Source organism: Artemia sp. Qi Xiang Cuo, chromosome 5 (assembly GCF_049724085.1).
Source record: "Artemia sp. Qi Xiang Cuo chromosome 5, ASM4972408v1, whole genome shotgun sequence".
Classification (NCBI taxonomy): domain Eukaryota; kingdom Metazoa; phylum Arthropoda; class Branchiopoda; order Anostraca; family Artemiidae; genus Artemia; species Artemia sp. Qi Xiang Cuo.
In genome coordinates, this window is record NC_142798.1 from 79,874,496 (window position 1) to 79,895,426 (window position 20,931).

The window sequence follows — 20,931 nt, forward strand, 5'->3', positions numbered from 1 at the left end:
TCATACGTTTCAGACAAAACACACCCCAGGAATAATAGGAAATCTAGCTCAGCCATGTCCAAAAGAGCAACCAACACAACTCATAACAGATGTTACAGACAACAAACACCAATGGAAGTTTAAGAAATCCAGCTCAAAAAAGTCAAAAATAGCAACCCGGACAGCCAAAATCATAGGTTTCAGACAACACACACCAATGAAAGACTAAGAACTCTGATTATGAAAAGTCTAAATAGCAAATCACAAATCCCAAATAATAAGTTTCAGACAAAATAAGCCTACAAATTGCTGCGAAAGCTAGCTCAGAAAAGTCAAAAATAGAAAACATCTTATTCCAAACTATAGGTTTCATTCAACACCCACCAATGAAAGGCTAATAAATCCATCTCGGAAGTACAAACATAGCAAACCGCACCTCCCAAATCATAGGTTTCAGACAACACACACCTACTAAAGACTAAGAAATCTAGCTTAGAAAAGCCCAAAATAGTAAGTTACATATCCCAATTCAAAAGTTTAAGACAACTTTCATCAACAAAATGCTAAGAATATTTAGCTCTGAAAAGCCTGAATAGCCCATATATTCGTCCCGAACAAGAAGTTTCAGACCACAAACACCTATGAGTGACTAAGAATCATTGCACTGACTGGTCGAAAAAGAAAATTAAGCACCCCAAATCATATGTTTCAGACAACACACACCCATGACAGGCTAAGAAATCAAGCTCATAAAAATCAAAAATAGCAATAAACCCATCCTCAATCATGGGTTTAAGACAACATACACAAAAGAACGGCTAAGAAACTTTAGCTCTAGAAATATTGCTTACAAAAGCCAAAATTTTAATAAATATATCCAAAATCCAAAGTTTCAGATAGCAAAAACCTATTAAATACTAGGAAACCTTAGCTCAGAAAAGCCTGAAATTGCAGACTAGTCAAAACTAGAAGTTTCAGACAATAAACGTATATAAAAGAGTAAGAATCATAGCTCTGAAAACTCAAAAAATAGCAAATTATACACATCAAATCTTAATTTACAGGCAACACACACAAATGAAAGGCTATAAAATCTAGCTCAGACAAGTCAAAAAAATCAAACCAGTCATCCCAAACTATAGGCTTCAGTCAACACACATCTATGAGAGACTAAGAATCATATCTCTGAAAAGTCCAACTAGCAAAATACACACCTCAAATCATATTTTTCAGACAACAAACACGTATGAAATGCCAAAAAACCTAGCTCATAAAAGTCAAAAAATAGCAAACCACTCATTTTAAACTATAGCTTTCAGTCAACGCACACCTATGAAAGGCTAAGAAATACAGATCAGACAAGTCAAAAATAGCAATCCACCCGTCAAAAATCATCGGTTTGAGACAACACACACCGACAAGAGACTATCAAATCTGACAATGAAAAGTCTGAAGTAGCAAATTATGCACCTCAAATCATAAGTTTCAGACAACACACACCTACGAAATACTAGGAAACCTAGCTCATAAAAGTCTGAAATAGCAAACTACTCATCCCAAACTAGAAGTTTCAGACAACAAACACCTGTGATGGACTAAGAATCCTAGCTCTGAAAAGTCCTAATAGCAAACTAGGCATCCCAAATCATAATTTTGTGACAACACACACCTATGAAAGGCTAAGAAACCTAGCTCAGAAATGCTGGAAATAGCAAATTAAACATCCCAAATCATATGTTTGAGACAACACGCACCTATGAAATGCTATGAAATCCAGCTCAGGAAAGTGAAAAATAGCAATCCACCCGTCCGAAATCATAGGTTTCAGACAACACACACCAACAAAAGACTAAGAAATGTAGCTCAGAAAAGCCCGAAATAGTAATTTATATATCCCTAATCGTAAGTTTCGGACAACATTCACCTACGAAATACTAAGAAGCTTAGCTCATACAAGCCTGAAATAGTCGACTATTCATTCCAAACTAGAAGTTTCAGGCAACAAACACCTTTGAGCGACTAAGAATCCTAGCTCTGAAAAGTCCAAAAAGCTAACTACAAATCCCAAATCATAATTTTCTGACCGCACACACCTATTAAAGGCTAAGAAACCTAGCTCAGAAAAGTCAAAAATAGCAACCCACACATCCCAAATCATAGGTTTCAGACACCACACACCTACCAATGAATACAAAATCTGGTTAAGAAAAGTCGGAAATAGCAAATTACACACCTCAAATCATAAGTTTCAGACAACACACGCCAACGAAAGGCTAAGAAACTTTAGCTCTGAAAAGTCAAAAATAGCAAACCACCCATCCCAAATCATAGGTTTCAGACAACACGTACCTATGAAAGACTAAGAAATCTAGCTCTGAAAAGTCAAAAATAGGAACCCATACACCCCAAATCATAAGTTTCAGACAACACACATCAACGAAAGACGGGGCCCGGGGAGGGCCTTTGAGGGTGTGGTGGGGGGGGGGGGTCCTTGAGGGCCGGGTGGTCCTTTGGGAGCTTGGGGGGGCCTTTGAGGATCGGGGGCTTCCTTTGGGGTTGGGGTATGGGGATCGGAACCCTTTGGGGTTGGGGTAGAGGACCTCACGACACTGTTAAATGGAACTTGTGCATTATAATGACCACAGAGTTTGACCCTCAAATCCTCTTCTAAAATCTCTTCAAAAATCATATTTTAAAATGTTTCTAACTGTTTCGCCGAAATAATTCCCTAAAATAATAATGTGTTCTAAAAAGATATAATAAAGCCTTAAAAAAGTATTATAATGTGGGGCTCAGGAGTCTTTGGGGGTCTGGGGGCCCTTTGGGAGCCTGGGGGACCTTTGAGGACCGGGGGAGGGTCTTGGGGGGTTCGGGGGCCCTTTGGGAGCCTGGGGGGGCTTTGAGGATCGGGGAGGGCCTTTGGGGGTCTGGGGGACCTCTGGGGACTGGGGGAGGGCCTTTGGGGGTCTGGGGGGCCCTTGAGGGTGGAATGGTCCTTTGGAGGCCTGGTGAACCTTTGGGGACCGGGGGCGGGCCTTTGGGGGCCCGGGGCGAGTCTTTTTGGGTCTGGGGGCCCTGTGGGAGCTTGGGGGGACCCTTTAGGACTGGGCGCTTCCTACAGGGGTGAGGTAGGGGGATTGGAACCCTTTGGGGTTGGGGTAGGGGGATCGGACCCCTTTGGGGTTGGGGTCGGGGGGTCGGAGCCCTTTGGGGTTGTGGTAGAGGACCTCACAACACTGTTCAAATGGAACTTGTGTATTATAACAACCACAGAGTTTCACCATTAAATTCTCTTCTAAAATCTCTTCAAAAATGATATTTTAAAATATCTCTAACTGATTCATCGAAATAATTCCATAAAATAGATAAAACGGTTTCACCAAAATTATCCCTAAACGGAATTTCAGCATGTTCCTTTTGTTTGGCATCTCTGTGCTGGCGCATTTCAAATTATTTGGAAACCTGATTCCCGCGCTAAAACCATTCATCGCTAAGATCTAAACTTTGCCTCGGAAACGATTCTTCTGGAAGAACTCCAGACATTAATAAACTTCGCGCCAATTCAATCAATCAATCAATTCAATCAGACAATTCAATCACTCCTGACCTCATCTGTCATGTGTGATCTAAACTTTGCCTCGGAAACATTTCTGTTCGAAATCCAAAGACATTAATTAACTTTACGTCATCTGTCTGACATTAATTAACTGTTTCCCTGAAACAATTTGATTAATGATTGATAGCACAGGTGTTCCCCGGAAACTCATAACATTTGGCTTGAACAAGAACAACAAATACTATTTCCCGGAAACTCATAACATCTGCCTCGAACAACAACAGGAAGGAAGTGTCATTAACTTTGCCTCGAACAACAACAAAAAGGAAGTGTCATTAACTTTGCCCGGAAACGATTTGGTTAATGACTCTATAATCCATGAATGTGAAAAAGTTCCTGTTTTTCAAATTCTCACTGACAAAGACAATAAAAAAAGACCTAAGTATTACAAATTTCGTGTTTTTCAAATTCTATTTGACAAAGAACATAAAAACATACATAAATGTGACAAAGATCCTGTTTTTTCAAATTCTCACTGACAAAGACCATAAGATATCCTAGAAAAACATCAAATAAATTGACCAACACACATAACCATCCATGAATTATGTAAAAAAAGTTGTAGGTGGCAGCAGGGGTGAGGGATCGCGCTGGTACCCCCCCTTCTACTAGAATCAAGCTGCTAGATCAGTCGAATGTGGTACCATACACTACAAATAAACTTTTCTTAAGATGCTTGTATTATCTTTAATACTAGTTACTATATTACCTGGTTTGTTTTTTACTAGGCGTAAGCTATCTCTCAGCGTTAATACTGATGAAACTTTCTTAATAACTGTTTATTATTTCAAAATGTGTTTTCAACTTTTAGTTACTATCGGCTGTGGTTCGCCTTTTACTAGTTATTTTAATGCTCCAATTACTATAGGTTAGAGTTTGTCCTTTCCTATGATCAACTGTACCGATGCTTTATATATGATACAGATAAAGCCTACATAATAGAAATTTATAGTGAACTATATCGATCCTTTATGTAATGTTTCAATTTCACTCTATTTTTAGAAGTTATGGGCCATTGTATTTCTTATTATAGGACGGGCGTCTCTTACTACGTTGCTAGCTACCGCTGCAAACCGGATTATGAACTATACCGATTCTTTATGTATATTAGGTTGCTGCCCACCGTTGCGACCCGGACAAGCAAAACTTTTACCTTAAAATCTTCGACTGTCTTTTGTTTCTTATTTTTGATTGGCTCTTGTTTTTAATTTTCTTTTTAATTTAGTTGACATAGAGGTTTTTTTTAGGTCTTTAACTCTCCTGTGAGTGAATCCTTTATGTAACTAGAACTCGTTCCATACTCTGATAACGAATTGCCGACTCAAACTGGCTTTCAGTTGCACTTTAACACCTATTTGTATCCTAAGGGTATAAAGATCATCAAATACTACCGTCAACATAGCTGACATCAGAATATAGGCTTTGCTTTTGACGTTATTTATGGTTATCCCCATTTATAATAAAATAGACAGATCTTTTATATAATTCTAAAGATGTACTTTGCAGTACTATTACTAAAGGCCATATCTCGTTCTTTAATAAAACAAACAGAAAAACCTACGGCTTTTTCTTAGTTTCAATAGGAAGAGACGAAATTCAGAAATCAAGCAGCTAGAGAATCAATTCCTTAGAAAACTTTACCAATGATAATGCTACCACTAAAGCTAAGGTCACTACTATTAATTAATATTTCAGTTGCTATGAGCTAGCGTTCGTTCTTTATTTTAAAACTATTTCTACATGCTTTTTAAAGTATTAATTAAAAAAAACTTTTTCCACAAAATAAGTTTTTCAAAGAAAATTAAAGAACTCCATTAAACCAAAAATGAGCAAAAATAAAACCAAATAATCTACCAAGCGTGAAACTACCACAAATCAGCATCGATAAATAAATGAAACCCAAAACGAACAGAAATTACAATAAATAACCGAGTCAAACTCTAAACGAGCAGAAATTAACAAGAGTAGGGTTCAAAACCACTATGCCTTCCCAAGGCCAGAACATAATTTGCACTTTATAGAAAAAATATAAATGTTTTTACTTTTATAACTTTAATCAATCAAATAATATTAACATTTTGATTACTAATAATCAGTATATGTATATTAAACTGACAATGCACATTCGAAAGCTGATTGGAAGGCAACTAACACCCCTTCAACACCCACCATTTTCCCAAACACATCCAACCAAAATTTTTAGATAGCCATTTTGTTCAGCGTAGTTGATTCCCAGATAGAAATTATGATTTCGAGGAGGACACTCTCCCACAACCCTCAGGGCAAGGGTTGTAAGTTCTGCCCTGGGGGCATATAAAATTTTTATAGAAAGCGTTGTCGTAGAAACTTCAAAAAGAGCTCATTTGATTGGAAATTCAAAGAGCTAGTTCACTTTTTAATATTCGAAAGTTATTGGAGGGCAACTAACCCCCCTCTCACGCCCATCATTTCACCAAATACATCCAATCAAAATTTTGAGATAGTCATTTTGTTCAACATAGTTGAAAATTCTGAAAATTAGGTCTTTGAGGATGACAATCCCCCCCCCCACATCCCTCAGGGCAAGGATTATAAGTTATGCCCTGGGGACATATAAGGTGTTTATAGAAAGTGTTGTTGTAGAAACTTCAAAATGGGCTCATTCAATTGGAAATAGCAATGGCTAAGTGCCCTTTTTAATAGTAAAATGTGAATAGAGAGCAACTAACCCCCCTCTCACGCCCACCATTTCCCCAAACACATTCAATGAAATTTTTTAGATAGCCATTTTGTTCAACCTAGTTGAAAGCTCTGGAAATTATGTATTTGAGGATGACAAACCCCCGAGAGCCTCCAGGGCAAAGGTTGTAAGTTATGCCCTGGGTTCATATGAGGTTTTTATAGATAGCGTTGTCTTAACGTTTTTATAGAAATTTTTGTCATAGAAGCTTCAAAAAGGGATCATTTGATTGAAATTTTAATAGTAGATAGCGATTGGGGGGCACCTAGCACCCCTTCCACGCCCACCATTTCCCCAAACACATCCAATCAAAATTTTGAGATAGCCATTTTGATCAATGTAGTTGAAAGTTTTGGAAATTATATCTTTGAGCAGGAAACTCCCCCCACAGTCTTCAGGGCAAGGGTTATAAGTTATGCCATGGGGTCATATAAGGTTTTTATTGAAAGCTTTGTCATAGTAACTTCAAAAAGGGCTCATTTGATTTGAAATTCAAAGGGCAAGTTCTCTTTCTAATAGTCGAAAGTTATTAGAGGGCAACTAACCCCCCTCTCACGCACACTTTTTCCCCAAACACATCCAATCAAATTTTGAGATAGCCATTTTGTTCAACATAGTTGAAAGTTTTGGATATTAGGCCTTTAAGGATGACAACCCCCCCCCCCCCAATCCCTCAGGGCAAGGGTTGTAAGTTAATCCCTGGGGGCATATAAGGTTTTAATAGAAAGCGATGTCGTAGAAACTTCAAAAAGGGCTTATTCGATTGGAAATTGAAATGGCTATTGTCCCTTTTAATAGTCGAAAGTAATTGGAGGGCAACTAACCCCCCTCTCAGTCCCACCATTTCCCCAGATATATACAATCAAAGTTTTTAGATAGCCATTTTTTTCAACGTAGTGTAAAGTTCTGGAAATTAGGTCTTTGTGGATGACACCCCCCCCCCCCCCGCAGCTCTCAGGACAAAGGTTGTAAGTTATGCCCTGGGGTTATATGAAGTATTAGAAGGAGTTTTCGTAGAAACTTCAAAGAGGGCTCCTTTGATTGGAAATTGAAAAGGCTAGAGCCCGTTTTAATAGTCAAAGGTTATTGAAGAACAACTAACCCCCCTATCACGCCCACCATTTCCCCAAACACATCCAATCAAAATTTTGAGATATTCATTTTGTCTAACGTAGTTGAAAGTTCTGGAAATTAGGTATTTGAGGATGACAACCCTCGCACAATCCTCAGGGCAAGGGTTGTAAGTTATGCCCTAGGGGCTTATATGGTTTTTATAGAAAGTTTTGTCGCAGAAACTTCAAAAAGGGCTCATTTGATTGGAAATTGAAAGGGCTAAGTGCCCTTTTCAATAGTAAAATGTGAATGGAGAGCAACTAACCCTCCTATCACGCCCACCATTTCCCCAAACACCTTCAATGAAAGTTTTGAGATAGCCATTTTGTTCAACTTAGTTGAAAGTTCTGGACATTATGTATTTGAGGATGACAAACCCCCGAGAGCCCCCAGGGCAAAGGTTGTAAGCTATGCCCTGGGGGCATATGAGATTTTTATAGATAACGTCGTCGTAACGTTTTTATAGAAATGTTTGTCGTAAAAGCTTCAAAAAGCGCTCATTTGATTGGAAATTTAGAGGACTAATGCCTTTTTTATTATTCGAAAGTGATCAGAGGGCAAATGTCTCCATCCACGTCTATCATTTCCTCAAACACTTCTAAACAAAATTTGGATATAGCCATTTTGTTAAGCCTATAAAAAAGGTCTGGAAATTATGTCCTTGAGGATAACAAATCCCCCCAGCCCAACTCAAAACGAGCAGAAATTAATCTTAGTAGGGTTCTAAACCCTATGGTTTCTAAGAACCAGAATATAATTTGTACTTTACTGAAAACAAATTCTTTTAAATGTTTTCACTTTTATAACTTTAAAAAATCAAAATTAATTAAGATTTTAAGGAATAAAAATCAGCGTATGTACATTAAACTGACAATGCAAATTTTTTTCAGTAAAGTACAAATTATATTCTGGCTTTTAGAAACCGTAGGGTTTAGAACCCTACACAGATTAATATCTGCTCGTTTTGAGTTTGACTCATTTTAATTTCTGTTTGTTTTGGGTTTCATTTATTTATTAATACTGGTTTATGGTAGTTGTATGCTTTATTGATTATTTTATTTTCTTTTTGTTAATTTTTGGTTTAATGGAGTTCTTTACTTTTTTTTGAAAAACTTATTTTATGGAAAAAGTTTTTGATTAATATTAAATAATACATTGTGCCAACATCGTTCTTTACTTAGGCAGCACAATTGCGCTGCCTATGATTATATAATTCAAAAGATGATTTTATTATTTTAAATTTTAGTTACTATGTGCAGTGGTTTGTTTCTTACTAGGTTTCAGCTATATGTGATGAGACTAGCATAGGCCAAATTCATAGTGAACTGTATCGAACGTTTATGTAAGTAATAATAATATAAGCTACTACAGTGTTATAGAAAAATGCAGCTTTTCATAAAAATTTATTGTATTAAAAAATAAATTAATCACTAAAGCCACTATATGTTGCAATTTTACTTTAAAATGAGTCATTCTAGACCTTTCAACTACGCTGAACAAAATGGCCATCTCAAAATTTTGATAGCCCTTTCAATTTTTGAATCGGACGAGCTTGTTTCGATGTTTCTACGACAAGAAATGGCCATCCCAAAATTTTTATCAGATACATTTAAGGAAAATACGAGGTTGGGGGGGGGGGGTATCCACACTTCGATCACTCTCAATCTTAAAAAGGACACTAGAAATTATGATTACCAATTCAATGAGCCCCCTCCGAAGTTTATGCGATCACCCTTTTTATATATACCTTATGTGCCCAAAGGAAATAGCACTTAAAACCCTTGCCCTGAACGCTGTGGGGGGTGTGTCATCCTCGAAGACATAATTTTCAGACCTTTCATTTATGTTGCACAGAATGACTATCTCAAAATGTTGATTGAAAGTGTTTGGGAATATGGTGGGCGTGGGAGAGGGATTAGTTGCCCTACAATCACTTTCGACTATTTAAAAGTGCACTATCCCTTTCAATTTCCAATCGAATGAGCCTTTTTCAAAGTTTCTACGACAACATATGGCCATCTCAAAATTTCTATCAGATGCATTTCGGGAAAATAATAGCTGTGGGGTGGGGGGTATGCACCCTCTCATCACTCTGAATCTCAAAAAAGCACTAAAACTTCGGATTAGCAATCCAGTAAGCCCCCTCTGAAGTTTATACGATCACACTTTGTCTACATAAACCTTATATGCCCCCCAGGGCATAACTTACAACCCTTGCCTTGAGAGTGTAGGGGGGGGGGGTGTCATCCTCAAATATATAATTTCTGGACCTTTTCAACTACGTTGAACAAAACTACTATCTCAAAATTTTGATTGGATGTGTTTGGGGAAATGGTGGTCGTGGCAGGGGGGTTAGTTGCCTTCCAATCACTTTCGACTATGAAAAAGGACACTAGCCCTTTGAATTTGCAGTCGAACGATTCCTTTTCGAATTTTTTACGACAGCTCCTATATGTGAAGTGGCCTGGTCTAAAAAAAAACACAAAAAAACCTAATAATACATTGTGCCCACATCGCTCTTTACTTAGGCAGAGCTATTGTGCTGCCTATGAAACCTTGTATGCCTCAGGGCATAATTTACAACCCTTGCCCTGAGGGCTGTAAGAGAGGGTGTCATCCTAAAATACGTAACCTCCGGACCTTTCAACTGCGTTGAACAAAATGGTTTTCTAAAAATTTTTGATTGGATGCGTTTGGAGAAATGGTTGGCGTGGAAGGGGGTTAGTTGCCCTCAAAACAATTTCCCCTTTCAATTTCTAATCGCATGAGCTCTTTTCGAAGTTTCTACAACATTAAATGACCATCTCAAAATTTCTATCTGATACATTTCGGGAAAATACAAAGTGTGTGGGGTGGGGGAGGGGGGGGGTATCCGCCCTTGGATAACCCTGAACCTTAAAAAGGGTACTAGAACTTCTGATAATCAATCCAATGAGCCCCCTCCGAAGTTTATAAGATCACCCTTTCTATATATACCTTGTATGCCCCCAGGGCATAACTTACAACCCTTTCCCTCAGGGCCTTGGGAGGGTGAGGGGTTCATCCTCAAAGACATAATTTCCGAACCTTTCATTTACATTGAACAAAATGGCTGTCTCAAAATGTTGATTAGATGTGTTTTGGAAAATGGTGGGCGTGGCAGGGGGGTTAGTTGCCCTCCAATTACTTTCGGCTATTAAAAAGGGCACTAGCCCTTTCAATTTCAAATCGAATGAACCTTTATCAAAGTTTATACGACAACAAATGGCCATATCAAAATTTCTATCAGATGCATTTTGGTAAAATACGAGGCATGGGGGGGTATCCACCCTCCCATCTCCCTGAATATCAAATAGGGCACTAAGACTTCTGATTAGTAATCCAATAAGTCCCCTTCGAAGATTATACGATCATTCTATATACAAACCTTATATGCCCCCAGGGCGTAAATTACAACCCTGGCCTTGAGGACTTTGTGGGGGGGGGGGGGTTCATTCTCAAATACATAATTTTTGGACACATTAAACAAAATGGCTATATCAAAATTTCGATTGGATGTGTTTGGGGAAATGGTGGGCGTGGGAGGGGGTTAGTTGCCCTCCAATCACTTTGAACTATTAAAAAGGGACTCTAGCCCTTTCAACTTCCAATCGAATGAGCCCTTTTTGAAGTTTCTGCGACAGTTCCTTCGATACGATGTGCCCTGGTCTAAACAAAACAAAAATAATACATTGTGCCCACATCGCTCTTTACTTAGGCATTGCTATTGCGTTGCCTATGATAAAAGGGGTGTGCTTCTAACTCAACCCCTGTAACTGAGCTTCCATGCAACTCAACTTCATTTAACTGAAGCATCGTGCAACTGAACCCTGTTTAACTGGACCCACGTGCAACTCAACCCTATTTAGCTGAACCCTCGTGTAACTAGACCTCTGTGCAACCGAAGTCACATGTAACTCAGCCCTATTAGACTGGACCATCATTCAAATGAAACCCTGTTTAACTGAGTCCCCTTTAACTCAGCCTACGTGCAACTCAACCCTATTTAACTGAACCCTTGTTTGCTGAGCCCCATACAACTCAACTCCATTTAACTAAACCCTTGTTCAACTAAACCCCTGTTAAAATCAGTCCTCTTTTATATTTACCCTCCAAATATGCTTCTATCTTCGTAAGGAGTTTCTAACTTATATTACCCATTTGGGTAAGCTAATCTAATTTGGACCAAAGACAAGAACCAGCAGAGCCGAGATTGCCACTTTCTGTCACTGGCAGCCAATGAAAACGCTTCACTTTTGGGAGTCTGATTGCGTGCATCTTTTCGTGCATGGCAAAGTGAATAATTACTCCATTCCAGTAGGACTTTCTACTCGTGTTTCCATCTAAAGGACCAGATTTGGATGTCTTTCCCCGTAGCTGGTCAAATATTATGATTTTTCCTTCTTTTTTTTTATGTGTGAATGGGGAGTAGAGAGGGTCGTTGAGTTCGGTCTTCAGCTCTAAAATTAGAAATAGCTTTACTCTGATCGGACTTAAATTTTAATAGGATACAGTCTCTAGACTAGGAATACACAAAAGTCAGAAAAAAATAAAGAACAATTTAGATTTATTGTCACAATTCACATTTCTTTACAATTTATTGGAAAGAAACTTAAACTTAACAGGCTCAAAAATTTCTGCTGAAAAAAAAAATTCTAAAATAATTCTAAAATAGGGCAAAGATTATTATACGTGTAAGCAGGTTTAAATAGTGAACCAATAGCCTTTTTATTAGAAAATTCAGGTGAAGTATGTTATGTAACATCAAACCCGTCACCAGTGCACACATTTATGGGATGGGGGGAATAAAGTATTAATTCCGAAAACGCAGTTCTGGGGAAAACTTCGTAATTTCCAAGAATTTATTTCGTAATTAATTTTAGTGTTGAAAGAAAAATAAATAGATTCTATCATTAACGAATCAGCTTTGTATTCGGGTGATTTTTTTTTCATTTGGTCTTCTTTTTTTCAAAACTTTTTTTTACTTTCCACTTGTAAAAGGAACTGGGATAGGGATTATTCAAGATGGAGATTTTAAAAACTAGTTTAAGGATATTCGATCATGGAGATTTTAGTAGTAGGGTTTTTATAGTTTCAAGCCTTTACACTCCATAATTCATACTAAAATTAAATTTTGGTGCCATAAGACATTTTATGATAGTGTTGTCCTGAGGAAATTATAAAAAGAGTTTAAATGTGAATGTTACATTTCAAATAACATTAAACACACTCTGCGATATTCTAGTGCACTATCAGTACTGGAGAAACAAAATAGAAAAAGGAGACTTATCAGTGTCCGTTTCTTTTTAAACGGTCCCAGAAAATTTTTCCAAATAAACTTTTACTATTAACTTAAATAATTGCTATTATTTCTGAATTTGCATTAAAGGCAGATAGTTTTTTTTAATGTATCTTTAAGATTTTTGCCACTATGGCTTTCTCTGTACTAGGGTACAGCCATTGCTGCAATCCTGACCATCAAGTGTTTTTGGGCCCTGGGCATGAAAAGCTTTGCTTATTTTCAAATATATAGGACTGAAGCATTAATCGTTGTTTTTTTAGATAAGGGAATAGTTTCACATCGAAGCGGTTCAGTTGCACGAAGGTTCAGTTAAACGGGGGCTGAAATTGAAGAGAGTTCAGTAAAACGGGGATTGAGCTGCACGGGGGTGAAACATATTATATATGTCTTACAGACTGTCTTATGGAGCCTTATGGGGGAGATTTTGTTGAAGTGGTTTTCTGTTTACTATTTTTATTGTTAAATAAAGAACTCAGAACTCAGACCCCAGATCACCACCCTTGTCCTCAATGTAATAGGATAAAATTAAAATTGTTTTTTTTTTAAATTGTTAATTTAAGACTCAGAAGTTGTACACATTTTTAAATTTCTAATTATTTAAATGAAGGACTGATTGCATCTTCGAGGGGCCCTCCTGTAATATGGGGAATATTTTGCAAGCGTTTTGCTAATTAATTATTTTATTTAATGCTTAAACATCTTTTGAGTCATTTGATTTTGGGAAATCCATTTAGTTTCCTTAATTCAACATTGAAGAATATTCAAAACTTGCTTTTCCTTGCGGTTGAGATTTCCTTATAAGATAATGAAAATTTTTATGTTGTTACGTGAGAATAATAACAAAAAAATAAACAACAATAAGTAAATAAATACCGTCAGGAAATTGTAATTTATAATTACCTGTTTCTTAATGTTCAATTTAAAAGATATTAAGGGCTAGTATTTATTGGCTAAAATATTTTTAGGTAAAGAGAAGTTTAACCTTGATCATGAAACTGCAGTTTAGCATTTTTGATATATATACCAGAAAACGTTTACGAGATTGATTCAGATTCCGCTTGATTTGTGACAAGGTTAAAATAATACTTACAATGAATTTTCCCGTGTTTATGGTAAGTTGAAAGATCTTTATCCTTTCAAATGAATTATTTGTTTCAAATGAATTTTTTTCGAATTAATTTAAATAGTGACATAAAAGCTTAAAAAAATAACAAGAAATAAATTAAAACTTCTTCTTAAACAGGTTTCTTGGGAAAATACGAATCAATTTTTTTTAATAGGAGGTTGAAATCTATGCTCTAGAATCCGTAGACATTTAGATTTAATGATATTTTTTTCTTCATGGCCATACCAATTTTTCTTGGGTATTGTCCCCCCTTTTTCTAAAATTTTATCAATGCGCTTATGCTAGAGAATTTCGATGGGGAACTTAAACAAACTTACTCTATACATTTCTAGTTTGTAATTTGTGGCGGGACGGAGCATGAACCTATTGGCTGGGGATGACCATAATAATTTTTTCTCCCTCCCAGCACTTGCCATATATTTTGCCAGCTGTCTCAACCCTCTTTCTCCTACATACCCTATCTCCTACATCTGGTGGCTTTACATTCGAAAAATGGAACAACTCAAGTGGTATATATTCCTTGCTGGAAATTCTTCGACCTGGTTTCTCTTCGTTTCCATTGTGCACTTTTAGCCCATCTAGTTGGGCAATTTATACATTAAAAAAACATAAAAACTAAATCGTTAGATATATTAAACAAACAAAAATAAGTTTTATCAAATGAAAGTAAGGAGAAACATTTAAACTTAAATCGAAAAGAAATTATTACGTGTATAAGGTTGGCTGCTGTATCCTCAATACCTTACCCTTTAGGCTAAGGTTTGACTTTTTGTTCCAATTATTCAAAAATGGCTCCTGAAACACAAGGGCTGTTTCATTAGAATAATAAGCTTTTTAAAAGCTCTAAAGAAAACTTTGGCGTAAAGAGTGAGGTGTTGAGGTAGGGGCAACCTCCTCATTAACATAATAGGTTCTATTCACTTTAAGGTTTAATATTGCTCTTTACTTCCATTTGAAAAAAAAATTCTTTTAAATTAATTTCTGATCGTTTTTTAAATAATGCCGGTAAATCCGGCACCCCTCCAACGGAAAATTCCCTTCCCCATAAAAATTTATCCATGTAAAGATCCTCGCACGCGGCCCCCCCCCCCCTCCTCACCGACAGAAAAATCTCCATCTCCGAAAACTATAAGCTATCTGTAAACCATCCAATAACCAATATTTTATGTAAATTAAATTAAAAAACTTCTTCCACAAAATAAGTTTTTAGAAGAAAAGCAAACAACTCCATTAGACAAAAAATTAGCAAAAATCAAATCAAATAATCTACCAAGCGTGAAACTACCACAAATCAGCATCGATAAATAAATGAAACCCAAAACAAACAGAAATTACAATAAATAACCGAATCAAACTCAAAACGAGCAGAAATCAACATAATTTGGGCGCAAAACCCCTACGCCTTCCCAAGGCCAGACCAAAATTGGCACTTTACTGAAAAAATATAAATGTTTTTACTTTTATAACTTTGATAAATCAAATAATATTAACATTTTGATTACTAAATATCAGTATATGTATATTAAACTGACAATGCACATTCATTTTTATTTTTTCAGGGCTGTGGGCTGTGGGGGAAGTGTTGTCATCCTTAAAGACCTAATTTCCAAAACTTTTAACTACGTTGAATAAAACTGCTATCTAAATATTTTGATTGGATGTGTTTGGTGAAAAGGTGGGCATGAGAGGGGGGGTTAGTTGCCCTCAAATCACTGTCGACTATTAAAAAGGGTACTATCCCTTTGTATTTCAAATCGAATGAGCCCTTTTTCAAGTTTCAACGACAAAAAACCTTATATGCCCCCAGGGTATAACTTATAATCCTGGCCCTGAGGGTTTTGGAGGACTATCCTCCTCAAATATATATTTTCTATCTGAAAATCAACTACACTGAACAAAATTGCTATCTCAAATTTTGATTGGATGTGTTTGTAGGAATGATGGGCGTGGGGGGGCTAGTTGCCCCCCAATCACTTTCGTCTATTAAAAAAGGTACTAGCCCTTCGAATTTCCAATCGAATGAGCCGGTTTTGAAGTTTCTGCGACAAAACCTTCTATAAAAACCTTATACGCCCCCAGGGCATAACTCAAAAACCTTGCCCTGAACGTTGTGGGGGAGTGTCCTCCTCAAAAAAATATTTTCTATCTGGAAATCAATTACGCTGAACAAAATGACTATCTTAAAATTTTGATTGGATGTGTTTGGGGGAGTGATGGGCTCGAGGGGACGGCTAGTTTCCCTCCTATTACTTTTGACTGTTAAAAATGGCACTAGAACTCTCAATTTCCGATTGATTGAGTCCCCTTTGAAGTTCCGACAACCCCTTCCATATGAAGAGCACAGCTCTAAAAGAAAAAAAATAGTAAATAGTGCATTGTGCCAAAGTCATTCTTATATGCCCTCAGGGCATAACTTACAACTCTTGCCCCGAGGGTTTTGGGGGAGTGAGCTCCTAAAAAATATATTTTCTATCTGGAAATCGACTACACTGAACATAATGGCTATCTCAAAATTTTGATGGGATGTGTTTGGGGAAGTGATGGGCGTGGGGGGGGGCGATTTGCCCTCAAATCAATTTTGACTATTAAAAAAGCACTAGCCCTTTGAATTTCCTATCAAATGATTCAGTTTTTATGTTTTTACGACATCATCTCCTTCAAGAACCTTATATATCCCCTTGGCATAACTTAAAACCCTTTCCCTGAGGGTTGTGGGGGAGTGTCCTCTTCAGAAACATATTTTCTATGTGGAAATCAACTACACTAAACAAAATGGCTATCTCAAAATTTTGACTGGACGTGTTTGGGGAAATGATTGGCGTGGGGGGGCTGCTTGTTGCCCTCCAATTACTTTGGATTATTAAAAAAGGCACTAGAACTCTCAATTTCCAATTGAATAAGCCCCTTTTGAAGTTTCTACGACGACCCCTTCCATATGAAGTGCCCTGCTCTAAAGGAAAAAAATTATACATAGTACATTGTGCCAACATCGTTCTTATATGCCCTCAGTGCCTAACTTAAAACCCTTGCCCCGAGGGTTGTGGTCGAGCGTCCTCCTCAAAAACATATTTTCTATCTAGAAATCAATTACGCTGAACAAAATGGCTATCTCAAATTTTTGATTGGATGTGTTTGGGGGAATGATGGCCGTGGGTGGGGGGGGGCTAGCTGCCCTCCAATCACTTTTGACTATTAAAAAGGGCACTATCAACTCCAATTTCCAATCGAATGAGCCCTTTTAAAAGTTTCTAAGACAACTCCTTCGATACGAAGTGCCCAGCTGAAAAAAAAACACATTGTGCCCACATCGTTCTTTACTAAGGCAGCGCTAGCGCGCTGCCTATGACAAAGGGTAAGGTTAATAGCTTGGAGCCTTTCCCCCGGGGACTTCGGGGTTCATGTCATCCTAAGAGACAAAGCTATTAGATCTTTTTACTTTTCTGAAGTAAATGGCCGCATTATAATTTTAAACGGACGACCTTTGGGAAAAGAAGCGCGGGAGGGGGGCTTGCTGCCCTCCAATATTTCTGGTAACTTAAAAAGGGCATTTTAAATTTTGATTTTCGATTAAATTAGCCCTCTGCTGATCTTTCAGAATAACTTGTTTGATACGATCACCCCTGGGGAAAAAAGTTTCCCAGGGGCGATCTAAGATCTTTCTTCTGGCAAAATGCAAAATTCCACATTTATGTATATAGGAGCTTGAAACCTCTACAGGAGAATCGATTGGTGTGTATTTCATTAATATCCCTTGATGTTTCAGAAGTTTTATACCCCCTCCCCTTTATAAAAATTGGCAGATTTTCTCAGGCTTGTAATTTTTTATGGATAACATTAAACTTGGTGAAAATCTTACAACACCGGAACAGCTCTAACCTTTTATACCCAGCCTATCCTCGCAGGACATTCATCAGGGTCTTTTGTCAGCCAGAAATTGGGGATTGGATTTATGAGAGCACTAGCATACACCATAACTTCGTTTGCCCTGGCAGGATTTGAAACACGCTCAAAAATAAATTTAAAAGAAAATAAGATTTCTTAACTGAAAGTAAAGAGCATCATTGAAACATTAAGCGAAAAGATAACATTCTCTATGTGAGAGGGGCTGCATCCTCCTCAATCCCTCGGTCTTTACACTAAATTTTAACATTTGTCCCAATTCTTTAAGAACGACTGCTGAAATGCAAGGGCCGTAGAAATGGAATAAGAAGCACTTTTAAAGAACTAAATTTTTTTGCCGTAACAAACAAGAGATTCAGAAAGGGCAGTCTCCCTCATTTATGGAATAATTTATTAAAGTTATAAGTTTGTGAGCTGTTTTGGCCTCAGACACCTTAGTGCTGGAGTGAGCTGTTAGTAGTAGTAGTTGTTTTAAGTTTCGATGGTGCTCCTTACTTTCAGCTTCAAAAAAGATTTTTTTTTTTTATTTAATTCCATACTATAAAGAGTTTTGTTCTGTAATTCTTTTTAACTAGGCTTAGCCTTTTGCACTTCAGCTTTAGATAAAGGGTTAGAAATTAGAAATTTGAATTATACGAATAAAATAGAGAAAAATTCAAAGCTATATTCGGCAACTAGAATGTCTTTATCAAGCCCTGGGATTGTCGCTTCAAACAGATTGTTGTAAAATATCGGAAGAGGGCTTATTAAAAAGGATTTTACACTTTTAATTCGCATAGGGTCAAAATCTATCAAGAAAAGACTGTTTAAAAAAAAAACTGCTAGCTACTGAGGAAATCCTTCTGTCTGGTGGCACTTCTTCCCTTAAAATTAATATTGTTTTTTTTTTTTTTTTTTTTTTTTTTTTTTACATATAGCTGATTAATTAAACACTAACAGTCACTGAAAGGCTTTATTTGTTATAGTCGAGTAAACTTTCAGTAAATCAATAGTTAAACTTGCCGTAACAAACGAGGCTGAGGGGGTGGCAGTCCCCAAAAATGATGGTAGTTATTACTTCTTTCCAGTCTTAACGCCACTGTTATCTGATTTAAAATAAATTAAATAAGATCACAGAGAATAGAGAAAATTTAATGTTGAAAATTTAACTTAAATTCCTTAGCATTCAAAATAGCATAGCAATGACTAAAATCATTTTCTCGAACCCATTTTTTTAGGATGGTCAAAAGACTAGTGGTCACCAAGTAATGTAAATCTGATTTTGAACAGATTTTGCCACAAACAAGTAACGCTTTATATGTGCATTGCTCATTTAAATAAGGTGACTCCACAAATAGTATCCTACAGATTTCTTGAATCAGATAACAAATTTATCAGATCGGTAAATTTAATATAAGATAAAAGTAAATATGTCACGTCACGTTTTAACAATCGTCACTGTTTTCTTTGATTCAAGTAAAAATTGATTAAAAGCAGAGGAGGAATGCCAAAAGTGAATTTTCCTGTCACAATTTTATACCAAAACAAAATTTTCAACAACTTGGGAGGGATGGTAGAATCCTGCAAAAAAAAAGATTTAGAGACGGTACTAAAAGGACTGAAAGATAAAAAGGCCCATCACTGATAGCTTGGTAAACGAAATGTTTTAATATTAGTAGAACCCTATCAGGAGGTCCGGGACGAACACATGTGCTGCCATCTACAATTTAGTTTAATGCCGACGGGACGTAATTTATTCAAGGATTATTGATCGAGTCAAATGGGGGTCAAGGTCAATCGATCTGTTGTTGTTGTTGTTTGGCCACGTGTAATGGTATGAGGGGTGATTTACATAATCGATGGGGGAATTATTGATTCACGAGAGGGTGGAATTAAGAAACATTAATGGCTTCTTTAATCTTTTGTCTGAGGGATAAACGTTCATTAGGTCAGAGAGAAAAATTAATATACTATTTTTAAATAGGGCTTCAGGAAGGGGGAATTAAGAAACATTAAGGCTTCTTTAATCTTAGGTCTGAGGGATAAACGTTCTGTAGGACAGCGATAAAAATTAATATACTAATTTTAAATAGAGCTACACGAAGGAGGACTTAAGAAAAATTAAGTCTTCTTTAATCTTAGGTCTGAGGGATAAACGTTCTTTAGGTCAGAGAGAAAAATTAATATTCTATTTTTAAATAGGGCTTCATTGATCTTTAGTGTCATGAATTATAAATGACATCACTTGTTATCTTGGAATTATGTGGGAGTCTAAAGAGATAGAAATTCTATTTTTAAATACGGCTTCACGGAGCTTTAAGTCGGAGAGATAAATTGATATTCTAACGAAACAATAATAGTTTAGCTAGGAAAATTTATGAGATGAAGAGATTAACGTAGGAAAGGGTTTCCTAGAAATTTGAAATGTGAAAGCACTGAGATGCCAAACAAAAGGAACACGATGAAATTACTTTTAGGGATTATTTGGACGAAACGGTTTTAGACAGCTTATGGAATTATTTCGGCGAAACCGTTAGAGACGTTGATTTAAAAGATGATTTAAAAGATGATTTTTGAGTGTGGTCGTTATAATACACAAGTTTCATTGAACAGTGTTGTGAGGTCCCCTACCCCAACCCCAAAGGGTTCCAATCCCCCCCCCCCAACCCCAAAGAAGTACCCCGTACTCAAAGGTTTCCAGGGCTCCCACCCGGCCCCCAGACCCTCAAAGGCCCACCCCGGGCCCCCCAAAGGCACATCGAGCTCCCAAAAGACCACCGGGGTCCCAAAGGCCTTCACCCGGTCACCAAATGTCCCCCAGGCTCTCAACCGGCCTCCAGGACCCCCAAAGGCCCTCCACCGACCCCCAAAGGTCCCCCAGGCTCCCAAAGGGCCCCCCACCCTCCCCTCCCTCTCCCTCTCCTCCCCACTCCTCACCGTCACCTCCCCCTCCCCCTCCCCTTCTCCCCTCCCCTACCCTCCTCCCCTCCCCTCCCCTCCCCTCCCCTACCCATTTTTTTAATATTTTTTGTGCATTGAGACACAGAAGGGACACCCTCCCCCAAGGGTCCCCCAAGCACCCTTCCTGGGCCCCCCCAAGAGGCCCCTCTTCATTTTTTTAATACTTTCTTATGGGGTTTTTATATATTTTCTTTACAAGTTCCATTAGTAATGTCATT

General features: G+C 37.4%; 1 protein-coding gene across 1 annotated transcript in view; it reads left to right on the forward strand.

Moving 5' to 3' along the window:
* Window positions 1-13,712: 13,712 nt before the first annotated feature.
* The window catches only part of LOC148952587 (uncharacterized), a 37,853-nt gene continuing 30,634 nt past the window's right edge, over window positions 13,713-20,931 (forward strand). Inside the window, exon 1 of the mRNA XM_089089028.1 lies at window positions 13,713-13,859. Coding sequence (XP_088945154.1) covers window positions 13,839-13,859 — 21 coding nt within the window. The 5' untranslated portion in view covers window positions 13,713-13,838. The remainder of the gene's footprint in view (window positions 13,860-20,931) is intronic.